General features: G+C 36.3%; 1 protein-coding gene across 1 annotated transcript in view; it reads right to left on the bottom strand.

Annotated features, from left to right (window-relative positions):
- Positions 1-4,603: 4,603 nt before the first annotated feature.
- LOC124545710 (netrin receptor UNC5C) overlaps positions 4,604-17,591 on the bottom strand; it is a 227,348-nt gene continuing 214,360 nt past the window's right edge. The window contains exons 13-14 of the mRNA XM_047124654.1: positions 13,478-13,579; positions 4,604-7,823 (exon numbers count right to left, since the gene is read on the bottom strand). Coding sequence (XP_046980610.1) covers positions 7,652-7,823; positions 13,478-13,579 — 274 coding nt within the window. The 3' untranslated portion in view covers positions 4,604-7,651. The remainder of the gene's footprint in view (positions 7,824-13,477; positions 13,580-17,591) is intronic.

Below are 17,591 nucleotides of genomic sequence, written 5' to 3'. Positions count from 1 at the left end.
CACACCTTCTCATGAATAAAGTAACTGCAATATATGTTAGTGGAAATGACTCCCATCTCTTTATAGGCAGGACTTTGTAGCATGATTAGTGCAGTTTCTTTTATTGAAAGATTGTCCATGTAAGGGACACTTGCACAGAAATTTGCTTAAATGTTTTGAAACACATTAAAGATGAACTCTGAATGTTTGAAAAAATGTTTTAAGGCTACAAGGTGTCTAGCTAGAAGTTTCATTAACAATGCCAAATGAATGTGGAGTTGAGACTAGTTCATTCAACAAATCATGTCACCACAAATCATCAGCTCTGCAAACACTTTGAACACAAAACATTGCTATGCAGTTAAACAATAAAAATAAGCACGGAACAGAATGGGAAATGCCAGACATGGACTTTTACACAGTGCCAAGCACTGTGACAGGACTGTTCTTGCCAAAGGGAAACAGAAAGTAGGAAGGGCTAAATGGCAATTGTTTGTGAAGCTAACATATGCAACAGTGAAGAATATGATTGTTCACAGTTAGATAAATTACAATCAGAGAAAATAGGAAAAATAACTTTATGCAAGACACACAAAGAAATAATGGAAAATCCAGGATGGAATGTAACAAAATTATGAAATGGAAAGTTGCTGCTCACCATATAGCGGAGATGCTGAGTCAGAGATAGGTACAACAAAAAGACTGTCACAAGTAAAGCTTTCAGCCAGCAAGGCCTTTGTCAAAAATAGATGACAGACACAGAAACAGACACTCACACAAACATAACTCACACACACATGACTGCAGTCTCTGGCAACTGAAACTTCAATTACCAGCCTGCAGTCATGTGTGAGTTGCTTTTGTGTGAGTGTGTGTTTGAGCATCTGTCGTCTATTTTTGATGAAGGCCTCACTGGCTGAAAGCTTTTTTTGTGACAGTCTTTTTGTTTTCCTTATCTGCAACTCAGCATGTATGCTACACAAAGAAATAAACGAGATGTTCTGCTGAAAAAAGTATTTTTAATTGTGAAAATGTGAAATAACCATAAATTGTTTAAATTTTAAAAGAAATAGGCCTTTTTCTTCAGTATGAAGTGTAGGGTTTGCAAGACTGGACTATGGGATTTCATGTTCTCAGCTGAGACAATGTGTCACTGTTTTTGGACTCTCCTCCGTAGTCCATCACATGGCCTCCACAGTTTCCTGCAACATTGATAGCCACCCAGAATGCTTAAGCGTTCCCAAGTCACCGTAAACTGTTGATCAAACTTTTAATGGTTGTTCACATTGGGGCTTCGGTATAATAATGTTGATGAAACTATATTTGATCTGAGCAAAGGGCAGTCTGTTGAGTCTTCACCTTACAATGCTGATTTGTTGTTCTGTGGTCAACATCTTTCAGATTACCTGCAATAAAGGGACAAAAATTAGCGGTGTCCCAGAAATGATTAAGGACTTCTCCTTGGGCACCCTGTATATTTCATCTTCCAACTGTGGAGTGGACAGATGTGAGCAGCAGCTCCTCCTATATCCCAACTCTCATGCCTGGCTGGTGGCTTGGCCTTGCCTGAGTGTGGCACAACATAGTGGCATACAATCACCTAACATGGTGTGGAGAGGTTATATAGGGCCTGTAGCTGGGAACAGAATGTGCAGTAAACCTCTGTGTTGCCTCCCAACTTGCACAGCAGTGTGATGAAGACAATTGCTCCAGTATAACTGTTTCTAATAAAATTTCGCCACAGCACAATTGTTTAGTGAAATGCCTGTTTGCTGTACATATGTAAATTAAAGTCCCCTGCTGTGATTCTGCCTGTGAGTTAGGGGTAATCTCAGGAGCTAGTCAAGGGATTCTGACACAGTTTTCACTAATACATAGACTGACCTGCACACAATGTTTGCATATATAATGTTTGTTTAAATTGGCTGAACCACATAAATCAAAGTCCCCTACTACTGTGAAAACAATGCCATTGCCATCTGGTGATGAATGGCTGAATTCCTTAGAAAAACAATACCTCACAAAGATTGGTGCTGCTGTCTGGTGGTGAAGGGTCCCTTGCACTAATATTATGTGACAGGGGATGCTGTGTGCAAATGTTGTGTGGCAGAGGGTGCTTCTTACCAATCATATGTGGCATGTTTGTTATGAATGGTATGTGGTGAAGGTTGCTTCATGGCAATCTTTCATTGCAGAGGGTGGATCCTACCAATGTTACATTGCAGAGTGTGCTTTGTAGTGGTGTTACATTCTAAATGCAGGAAAAGGTTACACACAAAAAGCAGGTTGCACCATATTGGCGTTGGAATTGGGCAACTGCCAAGTGACTGGATCTCACATTAGAATTTTAGTAATAGTTACATGCAGTGGCCCATGAACAAAATTACTAGTACATTAGGAAAGTTGTCCAGCCATAGATACTTAGCTCTATCCATACAAAGCTGAGGTGGATTGCTAATAGTCTAAAAAAAAATCCCTGCTTCAGGGTAATTGATGAAACAGGTCATAAAATTTGTGCTATTTGTAATGACATGCCTAACTGTTTTATAAAATCATTCCTGCTTCACCATAATTGTTTAATAAAATGCCAGCTGTCTTGAATTGCGCCAAAATCTTAGACAAGGGGAAGTGAAAGGAGAGCCGGAGGGGTGGTTTTGACCTTGATCCTCATGACACTGATAGAGCCGCATTGCCTGTCCTCATACCCTTATTTATCCCCTATTGGTAATGACTTCAGTTGTCCACTTCTGTTGACACAATTTTTATTTTTTTTTGAATACATAATTTTGTTGATGAAATTGTAACATTGAATAATTTGTTAACTGTGACTACCCCCTCTTACATACTTTCACAGTATGTATAATTCAAGTAATTATTATAATACATATTTATAGTGTTTTTTGTTATTTAATTGAATGAAACACATAAAAATATGAGAGAAATAAATCAACGCCACACTCTGTCACAGTATCTGAAATAGTCCAATGATGCTCAGGCAGTTTTCTGAGTCCATGCCTAAAAAAAAAAAAAAACAAGAAATGCAGACATAGTTTTCTGACCATATAAATTCTGACAGGGAGAGTCAGAAGCAGAAAGAACAGTCCAGTGTAGCGCTCACTTCGGCATTTCCAGCACTGCGGTAGGCAATGACTGGAGTATGAGGTATGACAGAGAGAGAGCACACTGGTGCCATCGCAGTGAATTCTCATCTCTTTCTGTAGAGAATGCATTATGCAGCTGCCTTCTAATTTGTACGCCACTGTAGTTCACTGGATGCTGGCAGAAACAAACAAATAACGTACTTTCTGGTGGTTCATGAACAGAGTCTAGTGCCCAACTGAACTGTCTGATCAGTGATTGTTCAATACAAGTGACAACCATGCTGCAGATGGTGTAAATCTACATCTCAGAGTTACAAAAGTCTGAGACTGCACCTCTTAAATACGCAAACATGCAACAAATTTGAGTATGAAACTATAGATGCACACAGAAAAAGCTACATACGTAAGTTGCTACTCTTCTAATGGGTCACAAACATCTTCATCTGGATTCAAATCCTAGCCTGGCACAAATATTTTCATCATATCTTTTCAACTTCTAGCATGTGTATACTCAGACTCTTGTGAAAAATAATTTTGATTGTTAACGTCTCCATATGTGTTTTGTTGACATCAATGACAGGTGGTGATTTTGACTTCCAGTCAGACAAGGGACTTCTTATCACATCATTTCAAGTTCAAACATGGCACTCCTAGCTACTCGTGAAAAAGAATTCAGTAGTCAACGTCTCTTTTTATGTAGTGAGCAATGGTGATATGTGCAGTGTTCCACTCCCAGTCTGCACAGAAATCTTCATTGCATTATGTCTAGTTCAAGTATGTGCAGATTTTGCTACAGGTGAAAGAAACTCATATTTAACATCCATTTGTGGACAGAAAACAATGGCAATAGATACCAGGTTTGAATCCTGAGTATAGTAAAAATTACTCATTTGTCTCTTCATTTCAGGTTCAAACATCTCACTGCTGGTGAAAAAGTTCAATTCTCGTATCTATTATATGACTATGCTGTGTGAACAATGTGATGAGGTGCTGGGTTCAAATCCTTGTCAAACACAAAACTGTACATCACATTATGTCAAGTTTAAACATCTGCATATTTTGTTACTTGTGAGTGAAACCATATTTAATGTCTTTTGTGATTAATTGGCAGGGAAATAGTTGCTGGGTAGGAGCATAGTCCAGTACAAAAATTTGTCATGTACCTTCAAGTTCAGATTTGCTACCTGATGCTGGCTAAAACTTGGATGTTTCACATCTCTTTATGACTAGTTTCATGAATGGGTTCATGTGATTACTTCCAGGAAACCACAACTATTTACAGCTCTGCCCTTCAGTTGAGATTGTGTTCCATTTCCAGTTATTTCAATGGAACATCATGCACTGTGCATTCTTTCTTGGAATGCATGTCTCAAAAATAAATATAGTTTATGGCACAATTAAATCTTATCTGAATGTTCAAAAACTCACTGCAAAGCATTTACACATACAAAACAAGATATTATGTTATGGTCTTCAGATTATATGACTTTATAGCTAGAACACTTAAAACGTGAATTTTTAATGATAGCTTTATTTTATTATGGTTAAACTAAAGTACAGTTCTCTCATTATCTAACAGAAACACAAAATGTACATACATACAAGCAAAATAGTTCTGACTTTATGTAGAAACTCTGTACAAACATATTTACTCTATCTGTTTATATCTTTAATTGACTTTGTTACAATATAAAACAACTCTAAATATAAACGAATTTTAACAGCAGAACAAACAGTCCATCATGCGTGCTGGCCTAACAAGTGACAGTAAGCAGTAACAAAAGAAACATAAGCTATACACACATTACCATGTCTTACACAAAAACAACAGCAGCCCACACATTTAGGCATATACTTTCTTTTGGAATCTTCACACATCCAGTTTGAGACAGTTTATTTAAAGACGTGCAAGTCAAAATTATATGTTATGGATTTTAAATGTATGTGATGGTCACAGAAATCATGCACTTCTAAAACCAATTAGAGTACATAATATTGTTTTATTTCTGAGCAGTAGTTTCTGAGCTTCCTGAATGATACAGAACCAGACAGAGCTGCAGATAAGACAAGCATTTTTAGTTTGTACTTCTCTTTTCAAAGAACCTCATCTTCAAATTACCATTAAGGAAAATGCCAACATGAAACAAGATTTGGGAACATGTTATTCAATACAAGGGGAGACTTGTTCTTTCTCTTGGAACAAATAAAGGAGTTCCATTGTCATTAACAGTCTTCTGTGTTCTTATTTTACCAACACAATAAATGAATAGGTACAAAAGAGAAATGTAATTGCGCCACAACATTTCCCTTACTGTTTTGTAATCCTTTAGCTACTTAACAAAAAGAAACCAAACATAGGGTGTGATGGTACCCATGACACCGACTTTAAATTTTAAAGTGATGTACCTAACAGGGGTTGAGAGGGTAGTTCTGCTGCCCTGTGCTGAATGACATGTTACCCCAATACAAGAAGTAAATATGCAGAAGCATACTTCAGAAGATAGTGACAAAATTGAGCAACATTGAATTGATTAGATGCAGCAGTTCTGAGTAATTGTTTTAGTCCCACTACAGAGAAAATCATCTCACTGTACAAAAAATAATAAAGTCAGTTTACTATTACAATAGGTCCCTATTCCTCCAAGTGTACGTCAACCAGTCATTTAAATGTATAATCGCTAACACTTTACAGCATCACAGCTGATTTGTAAAACTGCAGAATTTCTATAGTTATATTTTATAATTTAAATATTTAACAATCACCATAGAATGACTCATGGATCAGAAGTGAGTCAAACATGTAACTGAAATGAAGGAAATGGAGAGATACACTAAATTTTGTACGAATCTTCGTTAGTCATAGCATGTCTGACTAACAAATTTTGCCACATTCATAGGCATGGGAAACTCTTTTTTCTTTAAAATCAAAATTCATGACATCTAATAAACATGTTTCCAATTAAGAAATAATTTACAAACATAACAGCAATATGCCTATTGAGGGTGCAGGGGACAACACAAAATTCTATAATCATTGCAGCTTATCCAGAATATTAGAAGCACAAATGTAGTAAGAAGGTAAAACTGTAGATTATGTAAGTAGGCTGTGAAAAACATTTTTCTTTAGTTGTTTTCTATCCACGAACGAGGTTTTGGAGACTGTAACACATCAGAAGATATTTAGAGCTATTCCACACACAAATGCTTACAAGTATTGATTTTATTTGTAAATATTGGCTGCAGGATGACAACAGTTGATTCTAAAGTGGTAAAATAGGTAGCATCCCAGGATTTCATTTGTTATATATTCAGTACTGCACTGTTAATGTTGCCTGACTGAAAACAGAAACTTTCATGAGATATTCACACAGCAAAGATGTTTAAACCTCAGAAGACACTATCTGATTTACAAAATTTAGTTGAGATCTACATGTCTGCAATGCAGCTGGTATAAATCCAGGATGATTAAATTTTGTTTTCCAGAAGCAATGTGAAAGCTATATATGCATAGTTATATCTACAAAAAAATAACAAATGAAAGTGTTACATGTATTTATCCTAAAAGTGGAAACAGCTTCATTTTCAAGACAGTCCAAACGTAACATTACTTTCTGATATAATTTCCATATAATATCCACTGGTTTACAAAATCTTGTAACATTACCCAGTTTCCTCACATTGTGTACATTATTTTGATTTTCTGGGCAAAACTTTGAAAATAAATATAAAATATACTTATTTTGGTCCCAGAACTACTATATACTGGAGCTGATGGCTAATGAAGCTTCATCTGTGGACAAATAAGCGCTATTTTTGTACTTAGTGGATGCACTATGAGTTTGACAATCCTGTAGATGTTTTTAAAAATAATTCAAATCCTGTCACCCTCTGCCAACTGCTGTTTATGAAATAAAACTGGAAATATGAGCATTAAAAAAATTCTGAATGTATCTGCAAAAATTACATTAATGTAAGGCACATTTCTTTCAGTATCAGCTGTGTTGTATTTATAACTCAAGATGAACTACATTGTCTTCATTACTCATACAGTATAAAAATGCAATACATATTTATGCTTATTGTAATATGACCTATTGTTTTGAACCCACAGGTAGTGTTACGTAATACACAGTAGTCATAATCCATATAACATCAGTACTGTAGTGACTCAAAAAATACACAATATAACTTACAGATTCCAAATGTTCTTGATTCAAACTACTTTCTGTTAATTTCAATGAGCTTTTACACATACGACACTACATATGGATTCCTAAATCTCTGATTTCAGAATGTACTCTGTAACTAAAGAAGTTATAATTGTTTAATAGCTTTTTCCAGCACACTTTCATCCACAACACTGTATGCACCGTAACAGTCTTAAAATGTATTACACAAATAGTTACTCCCACCAGTAAGGAGCTGTTTTCTGTGAAATATTCAGTCTCTATGGCAGGAAGCAGAACCTCATGTCTTAGCTTATTGGTACCTTCAGTTATCAGTACCACAAGAGTACTGCAGTGTCTGTAGAAAGTGCCAAAAGCAATTAATGTGTCTGTGTCTCTAAGCTTTTAGATCCAAGCACCGAGTTCTCGTTCAAGGAGAGCTGCAGCATCAGAGCGCCCCATCAGCCGCAGCACATTGAGCAGATCAGGAACAGCAGAAGGTTCCCTGTGCCTTGCTTCCCATAAATCCAGAATGTGCTCTGTGGGGCTAGCTTTAGTTGCAAAATAGTTGATGTACCTTTAAAAAGAAAAGAAATTGATCAGGCTTCCATGGAATGCTGAACACATACTCAAATAATTTCATTTTCATTTATTAAAAGTGAGTTCATATATCTAGGACATGCAAAAAATGATAAAAAAACATTCCAAGGACTCCATGCAGCTTTTCACTGATAAATAAGTTGTTTTCTTGTTAGTATGGTTCTTGTTGCTTATGAAACAAATTTCAAGTAAAGGTAAATCTCAAATAATTTATGGTTTATACAACCAGTATTTGAGCAATACGTTGAAAGAACCTAATATCTTACACTTCACTACAGTGTTTATGTAACAACACATATTTAGATCTGTTTCTGTCCCTTCTTTATTAGCTGCAGTGGCAAAAGATTGAGTCTGTTTCTGTCTCTAGCAAACTAGTGACTAATATAACTGCCATGAAACAGATCAATAAACAGGGTGATTCTATGATAATTTTACAAACTTTCTGGGACAATGGAGAAGGGTAAATGTATCAATTTAAGGTAGAGGACTGTGGTCCAGAAATTACTGAGATGAACATGACAAGAAACAAATGTCCAGCAAACATGACCTTTAAGAAGCATACCTTAAAGCTATGAGCACTTCTTCATCTCTTCTAGGGAACAAGTGCTCATAGCTCATAAGGTAATGCATTTTAGAGCCCATATTTAGTACACATTTTTTCTTTTTTTTGGTCCCTACTACATCCTCCCAAAATATGGAAAGCAAAGAGCTTGCAGTAGAAGAGGTCAATTGTCAGAGGCATCAGAACAATTTTTGCTTATAACTATTGTCTTGTCATTTCTGGAATATGGTTCCTTATCTCAAATTGATACAATTACCCTTTTCCATCATCCCTGAAGGTTTTATAACACTATCCTGGAATCACCCTGCATATGCACAGCCTCAGGCTGTTGGCCAGGTGTGCCACCAGTTGTAGTCTAGATCATCATTCACAATGTAACAAGAGTTGCAAAAAGAAGGACAGGACTAAAGTAATGCTTTATATTTTCCATCTGCTCAGGTTTTGTAGTAATGTAACAAACCTGATTTTTTACACTGGTATTCCAATGTTCTATACCCTTTGAAAATATCCGCATATTGCAGCAATAGTTTTACCACTTGAGAAAATGGCTAATATTGTGCACATCAGATGAAAGGCTATTGTAGAATTTCTCATTACCGAAGATGGAACCAGTATTCACATTCATGATAGAATGAGCATTGTTTTAGAGGATCCTACATTGGACAGCAAAATGGCAAAATTTCAGCATTTGTATCTGTGAGGAAGCTAGTGGGTGAAAGCCATTGGCAGATTGAAAGCATAGCAGCTGATTTTGTGCTGCAGTTACTGCACCATAGATTCAGTGATGCTTATCACCAGGTATCAGTTGACCAAGTGTATCACTAGCTTTCAGTTTCTAAAGACAATCAGATTATCATTAATGATAAAATGGGGCAACTTAAAGATTTGCATTGTTGAGTGCTGGGAATGCTGATCAACCTGAAGAAAGAGCTAAGGGAAACCGTAAGTACATACTTTTCATGTCGCTTCAAAGCAGGAGAATAATCCTTTTCAGACATACAATAGGGTACCCAAAAGAAACCAAACTATTTTCTTTTAACGGCAAATGAAATGACACAATTTCAGAGACTTTACTGGTCTCATGCAGATATTATTTTATTTTTTAATGTGTTTGTTCACATTTTAAGCACAAACCTTCAACCCCTTTTAAAGTATCCTCCACATGCACTAATACACTTGTCTAATGCTTTATTCCATTTTTCAAAACATTGGTTAAATTCATATTTTTGATACTTGACAGTGCCCCTGTAATTTTTTCCTTCACCTCAGAAACATCAGCAAAATGCTTTTTTCATTCCAGGAAACAAAAAAAGGTATATGGGACATGGTTGGGTGAGTATGGGGGAGTGAGGAACAGGGGGTATATCATTTTTTGTCAAGAACTGTCATGGGGACAGGGCTGTGTGAGCAGGGGCATCGTCATGATAGAAAAACCAGTCACCTGACTGCCACAAATCAGGCTGCTTCCACCACACACTATTGCTCAGGCTTTCCAAAATTTCCATGTAGAAAGCTTGGTTAAATATCTGACCCCCAGGGAGGGGATGTGGGGAATATCAGCATTATTTTAATTTTTGATTTCACTTGACAAGCTTTGTTTGGATGAGGCGTCTTGAAATGTCTTCACTGGCTTGATTGTTGCTTTTATTCAGGATTGTAATCACAGCATCAAGTTTCATCACCTGTGATGATTTCTGAAAAAGTTTGGATCATTTTGGGGCTGTTCTTTCCAGGCACAGCATGTTTCAATGTGACCTTGTTTTTGCTCAACAGTCAGCAGTCATGTCACGAATTTGGTGGCCTATCTTGTCATTCCCAAATCTTTTGTCAAAATTTTGCACTGAACTCCATCTCACCCCCGACAGCTCCAAAATTTCTTCAGTAGTCCACTGCCAATCTCTGTTGATGTTTGCATGAATGCTTTCAACATTTTCATGTGTTTGGACCAAGAAAGGATGACCAAAATGAGGTTTCCATTAATTGACATTTCATCATTTTTGAAACAATAAAACCACTCAAACACTTAAGTTTTCTCCATAACATCATCCTTTTATGCTGTTTTTAACATTTCAGGAGTGTCTGTTCCACTTTTTCTAAGTAAAAGCAGAATTTCTCTGTCAAACGCTGTTCATGAAATCAGCCACTGCAAAAATGACAATTACTATAAACTCTGCCGAAACTAGTGCTGACCTTCCTGAGTGAAGGTTGTCAGCTTACTGACTCTGCAGTGTTCACCCTATGCACTTCTAGTGGCAAAATGCAGTACTAAAAAAGCTCTGCCCACCAAAAAATCAGTTCTGTTTCTTTTGGGTACCATCTCATATGATGGTGGGTGGCATACGAGCTGTTTCCACTGAATTTTAAACCAGAAAGGCAATCACTGGAATTACTGTGCATAATTTCACTAACCTAGAAATCTATAAGAAATATGACAGAAAGTATCTTTTAGGATCAGGAAGATTTGAACTCATTGGATTTTTGAAGGGGGCTAAACAATCTATATTATGCAGTACATCAGCACCTTGAATAAACTTACAACACATCTTTGCCAAGTCTGAGGAATAGAGGCAGAGATTTTTATCATACTGGAATAAACAATGGCGGTCTGTAAAGTACATAGTATCTTTGGATGGAGAAGAGGGAGTGGGTATGGGAATGATGGTATAAAACTCAACTTTGCACATTTGTTAGTCCTTCTCTACATAAAATTCCTCTATGTTTATACGTTTTCCCCAGTAATGATCTCAAAACACAAACAGTACAATTCTTCCAAAGGATGTTTTACTTGTGGGGAGGAGGGAATTTGTGTGTTTCTAATATTTGCTCTTTCTTCATTTCTGCTTGATAATGGTGAAACCAACATTTTTTCTGCTGCAGAGTCATGCACTGCTCCCTTTGAATGGGCATAACAAATTAGAGATCCATTGGGCTGGTATTTTCATCACATGCAGTAAATTGTGCAGATTGTTGTTCAATGATTCTAGTGACAAATTCTCTGATAGTTGTTTGGAGGCTAACAAAGAGAAAATGTACTAAAATACAAAGAGCAAAAGGAAATTAACCATCATGAGGAATATGTGTCATACAAATGCATCATAAGATCCAAATTTCCTCCATTCAGGCAACAGAAAAGTTTCCAAATTTTGACAATCATTTGTTCCTCTATCAGAAATGAACTGACTCTTCTTGATGGGTTTTCAAGATGACCATAATGAAACTATCTTATCCACATTTTTCACAGTCTCATACACAAAAATAATTTAATTGTAAATTTTCTTCACCAACTTCCCTTTCAAATGCAAGTAACAAACCACTGCATGTGTGGTCTCATCACACTGGCCATCTTGCATCTTTCTGTTATAGCAATGTCACAAAGTGACACACCTCAGAAATACTTACATGAAAGGTAAGTAACTATTCATTATGATTGTGATAATATGCCAAGTAAATTTACTTTGCTTTCTTGTGAATACGTACTGATCAGCCCTTTTCCCACGAGCATTCAGCACTTAAAGGTTTCACACATGTGGATATGACCGTATGATACCAAGCTTCAAAAGATATACTATGAACTTCCATAAGCATTCACTTGCCCCTGAAATATTATTTACAGTGAGAGCCTTTCATAACAAAACACAAGCACTACACATAGCATATGTGTCACCTAAAAATGATTTGCTGACATTATGTTAAATGTTGCGAAACTGGCCCAGTTTTTGAGCTCAGTCAGGCAAGCTCAAACTTTTACATTGAGCAAAAGATCAATTAATTGCAGTAGATTAAAATGTACATGACAGCTTTCCATTTATTTAATTAACTTTGCTCTGGCTTCAATTCCATATTCTGTCTTGAGTGTGTGACATACAAATAGTTAAAAACATGAATAGAAACAAGAACCTTATTCCTCTTGTCAAGGAGCCTGTGGTAGAGAAAGCACAAAGGTATTAGCATAGTTTTCATGACAGATATTGCCTCCAGTATTTTGATAGAATGGCAACTGTCTGTATAGGTTTCCAGTGTCAATATACCTTTATTGTAAATCATTAATTTGGTAAAATTTTCTGACTTGTTTATCCCACTCACACTCCTCAGTATGCATAATTTTCTTTTGCTCTTAGTATTTTAGTATGTGTCTGACATCACTTTTTTGTTATAGTTTGTTAAGTAATAGCTGCAGTTTTTCTAAGCAACATTTTTCCAGTATTTCCATTATTTTATTTGCATGAAAGAGTTTTCATTCTGTTCTTTCATAGATTCCTTCATCATGCTATTATTATTTTTTTCACTGCACTTAGTAGACCTATGTCATATTGTTTTAGCATTTGACATAAGTTACTATGCACTCTGCACATTGTATTTCCATGCTGTGCAAGAAACTTTGCACTCTGCACATTATAGCTCCACGCTGTACAGACTCTATATGGGAACCAAAGCAAAGCCCATCTACACATTTATGAGCAACTGGATTTTCTTCATTGCTTTCAATTCCAATGATGAGATGTCTGTCAGGTAATGTGCCGTAGGTTAAGATATGTTTGTCGGATACAGTCTCTGCACTACAGGGCAGAAGAATGTTCTATAACAGGCAGAACATTACATTAAACATCTCTAGTAAACAAGTAAATGTACTTCGGTGTTGCTTATCAATATCTATTACACATTTGTTGTCTACTCTGATACAAGTTAGTACCTCTTAAATGATTTCTTATTTTTATTTTACACAGTATTTGTGTTCACAACCTCATACACTTCTTTACATCTGTTACCTTAGAGCCAAAAAGTTTTTACACTTCTGTATATTGATTAGTGAGTATATAATTCCCTTGACTTGTATTTTTATATTTTTTAAATTAAGTCACTGAGGGATTATTATTAAAAACAGTAGTTTCACTTTTTGTACTATGTAACTCTTTGCATTGCAACTTTCACTCTTCTATTGATGTATAGGATGAGTTCTAATTTTCTGCTTTATGTTTTAATGTTTATTCAAAACTGATTACCTTTTGCATTAAGAATACTACCATGATTATGATTAATTCTTATACAAAGAAATGAAAAGGACAAGCTACCTGTCAACGCCCAGTTGTCGAGCAAGCATACGCCAGTCATTTCCCCTTGCATTTGGAGGATCTAGGCTCTTAGCCAGCTGCTTGCAGACTGCACGCGGCACCCTGAAAAATGAAACGTAATTTGTTATGATTAGACTAGCAAGCTGGATATTAGACAACAGTAGAATATATACAACAAAAATACATCTTGTATTTTATCTGTAATATGGATTAACTAAAGTCTGTCACACACCATACCTATTACTAAGTGTATGCGATCATTCCATTCCATATCCAAACACATTGTTACAGTGAGGTATTTGTACAAGTTATTCCAATTGTACTCACTGATAATGTAGTCATAGGATACCACAACATTATTTGAAATTCTGAGAGTAACAGGGATAAAATAGAGGGAGCAAAACGTTATCCACAATTTGTCCGGAAACCAGACCACAGTTGTAGGACTCTAAGGGAAGCAGTTATTGAGAAGGGAGTGAGGCAAGGGTGTAACTTAAACCCAGTGTCATTCAATCTATCCATTGAGCAAGCTGTGTAGGAAACCAAGGAGAAATTTAGAAATGGAAATAAAAACTTTGAGATTTGTTGATGACATTATAATTCTGTCAGAGATGGCAAGGGACATGAAAGAGAAATGGAACTCATAGTAAATATCATTGGAGAAAAAGCAACAGCTAACTATACTTTTTGAATGAATTATTTATTGCATCTGGACCTTGACATATCATCAGAAGATAATGAGGATTTCTAATTCAAATTTCACATTAGTGTCTTGAGAAAAGGTTTTACTTTATACACTACTGTATGGATATCTGTATGACTGATATAAGACAAGGAGAACATGAGCTAGACTAAAGGTAAGATCAGTGTATGATGTTGTACTTAAAAGACAAAATCAGATAAAATGTATATTTGCGCAGGACAAGTTCAGTGATTCAGATTCAAAATTTGTAGGTAGTGTGATGTAGTGATAATACAATCTATAAGCACCATTTCTAATAAAATTAAGAATTTGCTAATTTTTAAATGTTTGACCTCAAAAGGTAGTTACACTAAACATGATGTGTCATATTGTAAGACGAAATGCTCCAGAAACGTGGAAACAATAAACTGGAACCCAGAAGTTGGGAATCTCCAGATATTCAAAAACAAAATAAAACAGTATTTTGTAATATTTAGCAGAACATTTGGATTGTGGGATGAAAATTGTGGTTAACACCAATGTTAGTAGTATAATGGTTTTTGACATTGCCAGAACATAGACCTATGTAGCAGTCTAGTCTGATATCGATGAAATTAAATAACTTATTAGTATGAAGTAATAGATAAAAACAGCATCCAAATAATGTGAGAGGAAGAGCAGTAACTCTTTTTTTAAGTAGCTACTTTTCCCATAATATAAAGTACCAACCAACCAAAATTTTCAGTGTAAGTAGATTAGCACTTATCATTTTCAGTGGTTTATTCTGACAGTTAATGTATAACTTGAGTGATTTCACTTCCATAAATGCCCTCCTTCATGACACACTCATAATTAATGGAATATAGCATGTGACTGAATGAATTAATGAATTTGGCACAATTTTTAACCTTGCAGAACATCTACATCACACTTGGCAATCTACCCAATTGTGTATGGCAGAGGAAACTTCTAGTACCACTAATTGATCCACCCTATCCTGTTCCATCTACAAATGACAAGTGGGAAGAATAATTGTCAGTAAGCCTCTGTATTGACTCCAATTTCTCAAATTTTCTTGTCGTGGTCACTTTGTGAAATGCATTTGGGAGGAAGTAATATGTAGTCTGACTCTTCCTGGAAAGTGTTCGCTCACAATTTCAATGGTAAATCTCTACATGATACACTTTTGTTTTATGTAGCTCTGGACAGCTACTCTTCAATATATTACAGTAAATACTGTTTCCAGCAGTTTGTTATCAATAATGCAGTTGTATAGTAGTGGATTTCTTTTCCTACGTGTGTGCATTATGTTACATTAAACAATGGAAAATCCAGGATGGAATGTAACAGTATTATGAAATGTGGAGATGCTGAGTGGCTGGAGCCAGAGATTGTTGTCATCTGTGTGTGTGTGTGTGTGTGTGTGTGTGTGTGTGTGTGTGGTATGTTACATTTATTCATGTTCAGGGTGAACTACCAGAGCCTGTATCATTCATTAATCCTCTGCAAGTCATTCTGCAAATCAGTACTATCTTCTGGGATTGCTACTTTATTATACACAATTTCATTATCTGAAAACAGTCTTAAATAGCTTCTGACACTTTCCACTAGCTCATTTATAAACTGTGTAAACAGTAACAGCCCCATCACACTTCCTTGGAGTATTCCGAAAATTACCTTTACATCTGTCAGTCTTGATCTGTTAAGGGTGATGTGTTGAGTACTGTCTGCAAGGAAGTCTTGAATGCAGTTGCAAATCTGGTCTGATACTAGACAAGCTCACAGTTTTTTTCAATAACTGACAGTGTGGGTTGGTGTCAAACACCTTCCTGAAGCCAAGGAACATGGTATCAAACTGAGTGCCATTGTATACAGCTTTATGGATCTCATGGAGGAACAGAGGCAGCTGAATGAAATTTTCACTCTGGCATATTGTGTGCAATGATACAAAACTTCCTGGCAGATTAAAACTATGCAGAACTGAGACCTGAACTCCTGACCTTTGCCTTTCATGGGTAAACCTATCTGAACTATGCAAGCACGACTTATGGCCCATCCCCACAGCTTTACTCCTTGCCAGTACCTCATCTCCTACCTCTCAAACTTTGCAGAAGCTCTCCTGCGAAACCTGCAAGACTAGCAGTGCTGGAAGAAAGGATATTGCAGAGACATGGCGTAACCACAGCCTGGGGGATGTTTCCAGAATGAAATATCTGCAGCCAAATGTGCACTGACATGAAACTTGCTGGCAGATTAAAACTGTGTGGCAGACCGAGGCTCAAACTTGGGACCTTTGATTTTTTTACAGGGTGTCTCTCCAAAAAGTCATCAGAGATTTTCTGTGGAGTTCCAGCACATATTTGCAATTTAATTTTGCATTGTACAGCTAGGGTCAGTGCCAACAAATAGTGCTCATCTCGTTTCTCACGTGACAACCAGTGTTGACGGAAAATGTTAGTCTTTTCTCATTACAAATAAAAATTTTTTAATGTGGAATTTTATGTGCCCATTGAATAGAGTGGTCCCAGATTAGTTTAGTGGAATATTTGTTTTATTAATATGTATTAATAGGGACCATAAAACTCCAAGAATAACCAGTCGTCCAGAAGTGACAGCAGTGCCCTGCTACAGCCAAGCATGGAGCGCTGCTGAGTTACTGCTGCATTGCTGTTTATCCTTCATGTTTTATTACCCCTATTAGCACATATTGTTAAAATGAATGTTGTATTAGACTAATCTGGTAGTACTCTATCGAATGGGCATGTAAAATCACGCTTTAAAAATAATTTTCCAACCAACACTTTCTGTTGATACTGAGCATCACAGTGAAAGACTTGATGAGCAGTAATTGTTTGGGCTGATTCCAGCTGCACAATCCAGAAATGAAATTGTGAATATCTGCTGAAACACCAGCTAAAATGCACGTGATGTCTCTTAGGATGGACACCCGATAGAGGAGGTTTTTGTTGTCCAAAAAGTATCATAATTCTTGAGCATGAAACATGTTCTATAATTCTACAATAGACTGACGTCAATGATATAGGCCTATAATTATGAACATATGTCCTATGGCTCTTCTTAAAAATGGGAATGGTCTGCACTTTTTTCCTGTCACTAGGTATAAAGGATGTATCAGAAAGTATCATCCAATTTAGAAAATCATAACTATAACATCATTTGAGATATATGCATGAACAACAGACTGTTGGAAAGAACAAACTCTTGAGTTTTACATGGTTCCTGCTAGATAGCATCAGTAAAAATGGTGTCCAGACAACAAAAAGCTTTTTTTGTTCTACATTTTGCACAGTGCATGTCAGTAATAACTGTTGAGTGTGACTTTTGTACTAGGTATCAGTGGATCCTCTTACAGCACAGAGCATTAGATGATGGCATGAACAACTCAGAGAAACAGGTTGTTTGAGTAAAGAC

Source organism: Schistocerca americana, chromosome 8 (assembly GCF_021461395.2).
Source record: "Schistocerca americana isolate TAMUIC-IGC-003095 chromosome 8, iqSchAmer2.1, whole genome shotgun sequence".
In the NCBI taxonomy this organism is placed as follows: domain Eukaryota; kingdom Metazoa; phylum Arthropoda; class Insecta; order Orthoptera; family Acrididae; genus Schistocerca; species Schistocerca americana.
Note: the sequence above shows the minus strand (reverse complement) of the source record. Positions and strands in the feature narration are given on the sequence as shown.